Source organism: Perna viridis, chromosome 7 (genome assembly GCF_037379345.1).
Source record: "Perna viridis isolate PV_CMFRI_1.1 ecotype Kerala chromosome 7, ASM3737934v1, whole genome shotgun sequence".
Taxonomy (NCBI): Eukaryota; Metazoa; Mollusca; class Bivalvia; order Mytilida; family Mytilidae; genus Perna; species Perna viridis.
This window is the reverse complement of record NC_142451.1, coordinates 3,726,294-3,738,641: the sequence shown is the minus strand read 5'-3', so window position 1 is coordinate 3,738,641 and position 12,348 is coordinate 3,726,294. Positions and strand designations below refer to the sequence as shown.

At 31.4% G+C, this 12,348-nt stretch overlaps 1 protein-coding gene across 2 annotated transcripts in view; it reads left to right on the top strand.

The window, feature by feature from the left end:
• Positions 1–7: 7 nt before the first annotated feature.
• The window catches only part of LOC148611003 (uncharacterized), a 34,723-nt gene continuing 22,382 nt past the window's right edge, over positions 8–12,348 (top strand). Inside the window, exons 1-5 of one of the 2 annotated variants that reach the window (XM_088591012.1) lie at positions 8–107; positions 5,346–5,547; positions 7,049–8,648; positions 10,967–11,097; positions 11,342–11,458. In XM_088591012.1, the coding sequence (XP_088447138.1) occupies positions 5,404–5,547; positions 7,049–8,648; positions 10,967–11,097; positions 11,342–11,458 (1,992 nt within the window). In that variant the 5' untranslated portion in view covers positions 8–107; positions 5,346–5,403. Of the gene's footprint in view, positions 108–196; positions 293–5,345; positions 5,548–7,048; positions 8,649–10,966; positions 11,098–11,341; positions 11,459–12,348 lie in introns of those variants that run through there. The other variant, XM_088591011.1, reaches the window with a different exon arrangement.

The following is a 12,348-nucleotide window of genomic DNA, read 5'->3' as shown; positions in this document are numbered from 1 at the left end:
ATATTTTTGGAAATGCAATGTTCCAATAAAAAATCAAAGATTAACTTCCTTATCATTTGGATCCATTTGCTTTATGCATAACTGTCTGTGGAAAAAAGAAAGGAAATGTAAGTATCGTTTCATATTTCGGAAGATCCAGAAGTCAATACTAGAACAGACAGTTGTCGTCTATTTCATACGACATCAACAGGCGGTCTGTGGATAGACTATGTTTTGCCTCGAAACTCGACACTGCTTGTCAACATTGAAAAGTTATTTGTTTATGAATTCATGAATCATAAATGATGTCTTGGTTAGTACTATTTCGACTTAAATGTGTACATAATGTAACGACGTGGTCCGTCTACTTGCATGCCCTTAATATTGCTGACAATTTCCAAAATCTCTATAAAGTGCGATAAAGGGAGATAATTAAATTGCGCCACAAATTGTATGTTTTATGAAATTTGATTCTGTTAGTGCTTTTTCATGTACATTAATATCAAGGGGTTTTTTTTATAGAAAAAAGATAGGAGTCTGCTGTCTCATATAACAAGATTTAATCAAATTTGTCACTTAGATCCGTAATATGGCATGTACTGCTTTAACCTATTTCAGATGTATAACTAATATGGCCTATGGGGTAGGCATTGTCTAAATCAGTGAGTACCATGAGCTTTACCACATATATACCATCTGTATGAGACTCGAAAAAAAAATGATAAAGGACACTACAAAGGAGGTTGACCCGGATGAAATTGTAATAATTATATTTATATTTAAGCTCCAAGCAAAAGCAATATTTTTATTTGAAAGTCTACCTTGTTAATTAATGGGGAATTTTTTTTTTCAATACATGAAAAACTTGAGAAAAAATAAGATTTTCCAAAATTCCAACACTATACCTCCCTTTCCCTCTCTAAAAATGGTTGATAACTTTATAGCACTTCACAATACTTCACATAATTTACCCCTTAAGGCAGTGTGGGAAAATTTTTTCCCAACTTGCCATGCTGGCTAGTGGAATATTGATCTTGCTAGCCAAATAGAAATTCAACTAGCCAAATTCCCTCCCATTGAAGTTTTTTTCATGTACTTTACAGTAACAAAATAAGTACTCCTTTTCTGAACTCATATTATGAAAATAAAATTATATTTCAACAGATTCATCATCATGAAACAAGAAAATGTTTATCATTTGCTTCTTGTTCATTTTAATTTGGACAATAAACAACTAATTTGCAAGGTAACATATTTTAAATTACCCAGATACAGTACCTGAACCAATCCGTGCAACAAAAACTGATCGGTCATCGATCACCGATCAGTTTCTGATCAGTCATCGATTGGTCAAACTTATCTATCCAACCGGTGATTGCATTATGTGACCACAGAGCAGTCAATATATTTTACGGCTTCTGGTGTTTTCTTTGTCAATTTTACACATATTTACATAATGCAATAAATTTGAACATCAATTTATACGTTTATTTTGCATCTGTTTTATTTTTACAAATCATTCGTCATTTTTTTACATAAAACAAAACTGCAATCAGATCGGTAACCAGTCATTGTTCATCGATCTGTCAGTGATCAATCAGTCAATGATCAGTCTAACCGTTATGCGGATCGGTTCAGGGACTGTAATTTCATTTGAATACTTAGGTTTTGGCACATCTCGTTTACTGGAAATTAAAATGGCAGATCGTAAACAATGCTTTACAAGTCAATAAAATTGTACATATCATGCCAAAATTCACTTGACATGTTCTTGCTAAACTTCTTAAAATGTATGGAACATATTTTTAGTGTATGATGTTAAGGGATTAAAACTCGCCAATCAAATGATGTTCGCCAAATTGATGAGTGTAAGCTAATGAGAATTACACATCTACTCCTATTTGGCGGGCTGGCGAGCGATGGTTTTTCTCACTATTAAGGGCATCTCTAGCAACATCCTTTTCAGTTTTGCCCCGTCAGATCAATCTGTACAGATACTGGAAATATTACAGTTCATGGATGGTGGGAATATTTTACACATATCATGTGACGTAAACAAAATTCAGACGATAGCTGCAAAATCCAAAGAAGAAAATGATTGCCCTTCCTATCTTAGAAATGCTATGCTTCAAATATGATAATATAATCCGAGTTATATGTTTTCCAAAAGCAGGTTAAGTTCTTGACAACAGCGACAGTTGAACAGCGAAGATACACATACATACATCCACATGTTTCACAAACTTTTTAATAACATCATATTCACTTCTGTTAATTAGTAAAAAAAAAAAATTAGAGAAAGATTTGAAAAATTTCAGAAAAGATGGATTTATTTTTACTGATACATAATCTTACATATGTATTTTTATTTGTTTGGTTTAAGGAAACCATGAATTTTCTTAGTAAGGACAGTCACTTTTTGTTACTTCCGGGACATGACTTTTTTTTCGTTAGTATATTGGGGAACCTTAGGGAAATTTAGATAGTACATGTAATAACCGTAGAGCTCACACTGCTTCACTGTGCTTGCTATTAATATCCCATTTTGTACGGAACTGATTGCACATACTGAAACCTTCTTGTTTCGTCAAAACAATTACAAAGGTTAAATTGCTGGCATTCCAGCTAATTTTTAAGTTTTAAACTCAACATAGAATATGTCCAACTTTTCCAAAACCTCTGTATGCCATATTATTTATTTAATCCCTTGTAGAAATGTAGAAAATACACATGGAACCAATCAGTTGGTATTGATTTATCGTCTGCCATTTGCAAAGCTTTCCAAACAATTATCAGGTGACCAAAATATGTCATGTCATAAGAAAATACTATGGAAAGGCTGATTAAGAAGAAATTAAAATTTCTGGGGATTTGACAAATTAAAATATCAAACATTTCTTCACTCATCTTTAAAATGTTTTACTTAGAAAAATTCAATGGAAATGAATTGATATGCAAAATCTATCTCTAGGAAAGTTCTTAATGGAGAAAATGAAGTTAATTTGGGATATATAATAATTTACAGATATTTCCATAATTAAGAAAACGTAATATTACCCTGATACTTTGAAATTTTCCTTTATACATTATTTTTAATAATAAAATTTCCACTGTTTGACAAATAAGACTAACATTGAAAATTTAGATATATTTATGTTTGGCAGTGTTTTTTTTTTTGCTTTTTGTTTTTTGTTGACTTTTTAAAGTTTTTCAAATGTATAAATGATTTTATTTTCAAAGTTAGAATTGATTCAAATGAAAAAAAAGTTGCACTAAAAATTGTATATAAAATATTTTTAAAATATTTGGAAATTAATTATTTATAAATTAGCCAGTTTCGTTAATCTAATAATAGAGATCACGCTACAGAATATCTATATCAGGTGATCCAGAAAAAAAGTCTAACTTATTTCATTTCCAAATAAATTTCAATCAAAAATTATATGAATAGGGATTGAAATAAGATCAATATCATTTTTAAATGATTTGCCATAAAAGGCAAAGTGTTTAAACTCCCACATATAAATTTATACTGTACATTTAATAAAACCAGAAGAAGAAAATTCAATTGTGTACCTACTAATTACATTAAAACTCAAAGAACAAAAACATTTCCTGTCTTATCCACGTAAAAAAATCCTCTTATGTACTTAACATAAGGCCAAAATGAGAAAGTTTCTCTTCATTGCATAGATATTTTTCAATTTTTACTAAAAAATGTAAATGGGTAAAACAATGATACATAGTTGGTGAAAAACCTCAGTTTTCTTAAATAAATTGTTTTTACAACAGTATTTTCTCTTTTGACTAGACACTTAAGCAGGAATGTAATGAAACATGAGGAAAGAATATACTTAAACAGATGTCTTCATTGAATACCAACATTTTATATGTTACCTTTTCCTCGAACACCAACAAAAAGATTTCAGTAGATGATTAGATTATGGCAATGTGTGTGTGTTTTATTTTCAAACTATTCAAATGATTTTAGAAGTATTTAACAATCAAAAATAATAATTGAACTTGATAAAACAGCAACATTTTTTTAATTTTTTATGAGATAAAGTAGTAGATTTTGGGTTAAAATCATTATGAAATTTAAATAAATAAAATTAAAAAATTCTTATAAATTTTTAACAAACAATATTTTGGGAATGGAAAGGTTAATTAGTAAATTATATGTTAGAAATATTTAAGTATAGTGAAATACTATTATAATTAATTTAATACAAACAATATCATTATAAATATTTTGGTTGAAATGAAATTTTGTATGAAATTTACGGTAGACCAATTCATTAAACTTTAAAGATAATAAGGTATAATTAAGGAAATTTGATAATTTCCAATAAGCTGGAAACTGGGTGAGCATGAGTATGAGCACAGTATGAAAATAAATTGTGTCTTCCACAACTGTACAAAGTTTAAGAAAATCATTGAAATAGGGTAACCAGTATTCCGATGAGTTGTGAACATAACAAACACACAAACAATATATCATGTTATGAACCACTTACAATAATAAAGGATAAACAAGGGTTTAATATTATGACCAGAAAAATATCTCGAATAACTGAACGTAGTAAAACATAGTTTTTTAACATGAAATTCCATCAAGTAATATGGGAGGATATTGTAGCACACACAACTATAGAAATATTAAAAAAAACATTTTAAGTCAAAAGAGTCTGTTGTAGAATTTTTACACACTGGAATTCCTGATGATTTACAAGTTAACGTTGAGATGCATTACTTTAAAAAGTTTCATTCTAAGAGAATTCAATTGTTTAAGCAGTAACAACAAAATATAATTGGCCACAAACTAGATTTACATGTAATTTACCTATCTGTTTAATTAGTATCACTGTTTAGATATGCATAAACTTTTGTTGTAATAACTACTTGCAGCTTTTCCTCAAATGCCAACAAACTTTAACCTGTAATTTGTTGGTAGATCAAAAGTAGTTGGCATCCGAAGAATAAACCCTTTAACATTGAAAGTATCAGGTATTTTCCCTTGAAATGACAATTTCTGTTTATTCAGTTTGCATATTTTTTTCGAACACATAGGTACGTGATTAACCGAAATCCACTGTACTTGTATATGCTTTATACATGTAATTTTTGTTCTACATGTATGGAATTCCTTGACACCTATAGTGTTTCGTTATTAAGCCTAAACCTTGAAATATTTTTACTTATTTGGTTGTACATAACTACATTTTTTTTGTATCCTTGCATACAATATGTATATGGTAGTATTATTTAAAAACTGAAGTTCAGTGAAATATGTAAGATAAACTTTTGAATAAAATCTACCATGCTTCAGATTTACATTATATAAACAAGTACAACATTTCTTTCAGAACCCTCTGTACAAGATGGGGATTTAAAGTAGACTGATGGATATTTTATGATTTTAAAATGACAGAACCAAAGAAGCCAGTGTTACCACATGGATGGGTTGTTAAACAGTCAACATCGTATCCAGACAGGGTTTATTTTTTCAACATACACACAGGCAACAGTACTTGGGAAGTGCCAACACTCCAGAATCAAGAGATACATGTATGTTCCAGTACATTGGTCTGTGCTAAATGGTTAAATTAAATTCTGTGAAAGTCCTATAGTTATATAGTTATACAGGTTAACAAAGTGAAATACCAAGTAATATCATTAAACTTTATTATTGGAACTGTTGATTCGAGGTGAATGCATTTTTTTTTAAATGACAAGACCTGATTTTCAACCACTTGAATGTATTTTACCGTTACAATCCTTTTTTTTTTTTTATGACCACCACTAATTTGTGATCCTTTAATGTTATGACACTGTTGACGTTGTGGTTGTCATCTGTAGACATTTGGTGCCTGGACAATCGTTTGGGTAAAGATATATGAATATCTTTGGAATTGAACCATGAGGTTAAATATGTACATACATGTACCACAAAAGGAAGGCTGAGAGTTAGTTAGGGTTAGGGCTTGATCTGTTCAAGAATTGGGTGTCAAAAGGGGTTCATAAACAAATATTTTCTTAGTTTCTCAGTGAAATTTACTACAAGCATTTTTAATTTCATATTTGGCCCCGTGCAGGTCCAGGTGTTAAAAGAATAGGCCTGCAGCAGCGCTAAGCTTGTCGTATAAGGCGACTAAATAGTGCTCAGAAACCTAGCCAGGGGCTAGGCGCTCTACCCACAGAGCAACTGGGATGTGTGCCCCAGGTGGTGGAATAGGGTACCCCTGGCATATTGCATGCTGGGGTTGTCAGGCTATAATACGGAAAACCTGACCACAAACCATAGTGGTGCCCCGTGTTGGGAAAGATGCCACGTTCCTCGCTCGTTAAAGAACCCTGCTGTGCTATTCGATAGGAGTAGGAACCTTTGCGCTCCGCCACAGGAGGCTAAATTGCCCGACCTTGCCCACCCACCCCCTTTTTCCAGTGGCAATTGAAGTTTGTCGACCCTATTATCCTTGTGTCCCATCCTTTTTTTTTTCATTTCATGTTCATTTTATCATCCATTTCATGTTCATCGTCTGAATATAGCTGAAATATTGCTGCTCGGATGTTAAACCCCAACAAACAAACAAACAAATTTCATATTTGTTTTGTTTATTTTTTTTATATAATGTTCTTTGACCATGTTCATTGGAGTTCAAATCTTACACTGTGTCAAACATTTAATTACAATCCAAATTCAGAGCTGTATTAAGTTTGAATGTTATGTCCATACTTGTTCAAAATGCCCTGTCATACCAAACAGCACCCTGCAAATTATTTTATTTGCTTTGTTTTGATTTCTGATTTTGGCTATCACTGAATCCCTATTGTTTCTTTTAAGATAAGGTTAACCGTTTGTATGATTTAGGGGTCGTATATAAAATTGGTATAGTGTTGCCATCAGTGTCAGTTGTAAATTATTATTTTCCTACCATGCAAGTGAATATTTGATATGTACATTTACACTTTGAATGTGCATACATGTACATCTGGAATTTAAAACATGCTAAAATATTTGATCGGCAAATTCATTTATTATTTTATATGTATTCTTTCCCTTTTGAAGGGTGCAAAGCAAAAACATCAACCTACAAAGTCATGCTTATCAAAACCTACAGTATCCAAACAGCCAGGACCAACAAGTCAGAAAAAAACAGTAAAAATAGCACCAGAACCACAATTTAGCCCGGAGATAGATGATAACTCAGATGATGATTTGTTAGACCTTAGTGATGGAGCTGCCAATGAAGGTCACAAACACCACATGGAGATTTTGCAAAGGCCACCATCACCTTTACAAATGGCAAAAACAGACCATAAAATTGCTCCAACTGATTCAGCCACCTTTCTGGATCATGACATTCATTTAGCATCAGTGCATGATGTGGATATGAGAAGAGGGCCTCAATCTGGTTATCATTACGGCCAATCTAGTCAACTAAGTCTACCCATGAAGAAACCTCTTGCATTCTCTTTCAGGGGCGATAATCAGACTCCTCACATTTCACAATTTTCTGCTTCTATGGTTAGTGCTCCAATTTATCAAAGTTATGGTGAACAAAGTGTAGTTGACAATTTTGATGGGGTTGTCCACGTTGAAAACAGTTCTCAATTTCCTTTGAAGTTGCCTATTACACCAAGCAAATGTAATTCTTTTATGCCTCACACTCCAAGTGACCTCCCGTCAATGGACAAAGATTTATCTACAAGTGTACAAACTCTGCCATCAGTACACAGTGATCGCTTACCTGATTATCTGAGATTTTCATCTACTCCTATTGTAAAACAAAATAATGTTGGCAATACACTCAGTGCTAGATTCCAGTCCAATAGTGTAAGTGAAACAGAAAGTATGGATAAAGATTTCCGAATTCAAAGAACGGTAAAAAATGAACAAACATCCAATACTGCTGATACTGGTCCTCATGAAAGGAGTGATGAAAGGAAAAGAAGGTTATCAGAATTGTTGAAATCGCAAAAAAATAAGAAGTTTAAAACAGATGTGCAAACTAATTCTGATAACACTTTACTTAGTCATCAGATTTCCACAGATTCTAGTCGCCCTACAAAGGCCCTTGGTGCTAATGATTTAAGACATAAAGTAATGAAAAAGCATGAGACTATGAAAAGTTTGGGTAAGAATAATGATCTTAGAACTGCTTTGATTGTGCAGAAAAATACAACTCCCATTAATGATAACATTAAAAATGTAAAAATAAAACCACTAATGGATGTAGATGTAAGGAAAGTAGTGTCTTGTTCTGTTCCTTCAAACTGTGATATGCAGGTGCTGAGATATGACAGTACAATAGAAAGAGATCGTTCTCCAGTAGATAGCGATGAAAATAATATTGTAGAAACTGAAGATGTCCACATTGCTCCAGATAAACTGCTCTCAATTCAGACATGGATTGATAATATAGAGCCTGGTACAGGTCATCTTTTAGAGGACGAGGACACATCATCAAAACGGACTTCTCCAGATTCTGCTGTTCTTAGTATAACATATAGTAATGACTTTGACAATAGGAGAATAGTGGTTGAGAAGGGTCCGCCATATCGGACAGTTGACAGTGGGATATCATCTGTTAGTAATGCTACTGTATTTCAGCCAATTACAGATACATGGAAAAGTCAGCAGACACACCATAACAACTGCTGGAAGGGTAAGCATTGAAAAATCATTTTGTTAGTTTGCATACTAACCAACCCATGTAAAAAAAATCATGGGGTTTTGTTACCAATCTGCTGAAAAATACAAACAATTGACAAAGCTATTGGGATATCTACTGACCAGTTGCTATTGCATTGTGTACTACCCCTAACGCAGGTTTTACAATTTCAGTGCCAGAGTCACAGTTTTTTTAAGGCTGGTTTAAGTTTATTAACATTCATTTCCTGAGAAAATATGTGGGTTGCTTAAAATGAAGACTCTGAAAAGAATGAAAATTTAACTAAATATATAATGTAAGCATTTGGTGCTTATAATGTAAAATGATCAACTTTCAAGTTTTTCTATCTCTGAAAGTACAATTACTTAGATTTCTCAACCATTTGTGAAAAGTAAATGTAAACAAAGCAAACTTTGTATCATTTTTGCTCATTCTCCTCTGACAGAAACCTGAATATTGACACTTGTTTTTTATAAGCTCCATTTCATAAATGTTTTACCATGACAAATAGCAAGGTACATCATTTATTTTGATTCTAATATATATGACTGCTATGTTTTTTTTTCATATTTTTGTGACTTCAGGTAACCTTAGACTTCTGTGCAATATTAGGCTACATGCAGACAAGATAACTAAACACACCTAAATGGCACTGTAGTTTCTATTAGACTTACGGTAGTGAGGATGAAGATTCCACTATCTAATTTTCTATTTTTGTCAGATTATACTGTATCTGTTCAAAACCACAAATATCCCCTTACAATTTACAAAAGTATAATTGATGTCTTTTGAATTATCCCCCTGAAAAAGAAAATCTCTAATAGTGGTGGAATTTGTGTTTAAAATCAACAATCTTATTGTTCCAAATATAACCTAGACGCTTTTTACTTCAAAACAGTTTACATAGATATTCAACTGTGATAGAATAGATAGTCAGTTAAAAATTAAATAATGAACTAAAGCCTCCTTTTTATATGCTGTCGAATTTGATGGCATACACTGTATGTATTATGGTATACAAATGTCCAGCATTCGCCTGCCCTTCCTAAACATGTCACACAGCAACTTTAGAACAATTTATCCAAATTTCTTGAAACTTAAATAGTTGATTCTTTTGATGTTTAATACATGTAGTCCATATATTTTTGGTGAAAATTACATTAATACTTTTCGAGTTAAAGGACTTTGTAAATTAATTAAGGAACAATTTATTATTATTTTCACATGTTGTGCTGTATCTCAGAAATCATTTATGATTATTGCTGAAAATTTTACACACTCGTTAGTTATATTAATCTTAAGATCTGTATACTTTTTAGTGATGATTTAATATTTTATTTTTGAGTTTATTGTGGAAAAGTTTGTTTTTTTTCACATGTCGTATTGTATCTCATAAACTATTTATGATTATTGTAAAAAACTTTATACATTTCTTAGTTACAGTATATTAATTTGAAGATCTGTTTATTTTTTCATGATTCTCTATTTAATTTTTGAGCAATTGGGTTGTGTTTTTTTTTTTTGTAAAGAAGGGTTTTTTTTTCATATTTTGCACTGTATAAGGGGAATTAATGAGATGCATTAATCCTTAAAATTATGTATGGGTGGTTGGATCACCAGAAACTGCATTCCAACCTTCCCATACAATGATGGAATAACCCTTAGAAAGAACCAATATAGGGAATTCATTTTAGAAAAAAAAACATTATACCTTGAACACTGAGACATGTTGGAACAATTTTTGTTTCTCTCTTTTATCACCTTTATGGTTTTTTGGTACATGTACTTTGAAATTTTCAATTAATGTATTGACCTGCAGAATTTTTGTTGCAAAAAACTTGGCTTCATTTTGGTATCATATAAAACATGTTCATGTTTGCAGTTCTTGTCGGTCTCTTATATAGACTTTGTATTGAGCAGGTCAAAGGAATGAGTCAGGATATACTTAGCATGACATCCTGCACGACACCTTGTTATTCCAAAAACATTTGTTATGGTTTTTTCTTCTTTTTTTTTTTTTTGTCACAAGGCAACAGGTGTATTGAGCACTTGTGGCACAGCTGTTTATATACCATGTCTTCTGGTAAGAGGTAGAATGCACTATTAAAGGGGATTGAATCTGATTTTGCCAACACATTCGGTCAAAAATTTTACCTCTGATGGCTTGATATCCATTATCAATTCTCTTTTAGCTCACAAAGGGTTTACATCATAAATGTAGATAATTGACCTTTTTTTCTGAATGAATCATTCAATTCTAGTTTTTCACGATTTTTATTCAGACCCTACTAACATATGTAATCTATTTGAAGGTGTACATGCTGATCAGGTACCAGTGGATCACAATCGAGACATTATAGACATGGAGATAGATGAAGTACAACACACTCTGGCAGAAGCTGATAACAGAGATATAGAAGATATGGAGGTTGCCAATATAGTGGTATGAGAATTGTCAACATTTTTGTTATACAAAACCTGTAATGTTCAATAAAGACAATTTTAATTAAAGTAGTATAATTCAACTTTATTTGGTAGTAGAGGCCAAAACTATTCGCTACATAGAACAGATTAGTACCTTTACAGTATAATAAATTTTAATTTTGGTTCAAAGTAAAAATTGCTGTGTTATTTTCTGTAGAATCATTATTCATTATATATTTTTGTCTTTTTTTTATTAATTTTAGGTGAAAGAAATCCGTGCCAAATTCCAAAGTAACTGTAAATTTTCTGAAGTTGTTGGAGATCTAACACAGATGGTCTCCCATGACTCTCATTTAACTAAATCATTCTCACATTACCAGGTATGTCAAATCCAGTAATTATAGGTTCTAACCAGTTCTTTTATCTTGGTCTCAACTTATGTTGAAAAAACTATATTTTACCAATAAATTGTAACACTAATAATGAGAAGTACAGATAAATCAATTTATATGAAGGCGTTAATGAATGTTTTAAGTGAAACTGTAGATATACATGTACAATACTGTATCAAATACAAACGCATGTCACAGCCTGATCTTATGGTTATTCAACAATTAATGGAAAAGATTAACCAGTTAGACATTAAGACAGATTTTAAAATTATTATTATATAGAACGCAGTGATTTATCGAATGTTTTATGTGGTAAAAATTTTAATAATTCTCACTGTTAAAAAAATCAGAAATTTCACTGACTTCCTTCCCCAAAAACTTCACACAACATGAAAATCAATCTGCTGACAACAAAATTAAAAATTTATGTTGAAAATTGTAGTAAATAATGAAGAAAATCTATATAACGAATAGGATAATCATTGGTTATTGTAAATACCCAAATTGTTTTTTGGCTTTTGTGATCATGATTTGGTTATTAACTCTTTCCCATTAATCTTTGCCACAATACTGTAGCACCATATTCTGTCTTACATGTTAGAAGTATTATAGAATTTTGACAGTTAAAAGTTCTGCAGAAATATTTGCTTTATCTCAATATGCTTGATAAGTTTTTTACGCAAACAGGCACTTAAGGATGTTCACTTCTCTGTTTAAAAATAACAAGGATTTCAAAGGGTTTTGTGATCTTTTAAGATTTTTCATGGTAGAAAAATATACAGAAATGCTCATTTTCGATATATAAGCATTTTAAATTTATAATCATAAACCCCTAAGAAATAACAAGATTTATATAAAACTTCTCAAAGTTGTGTTTA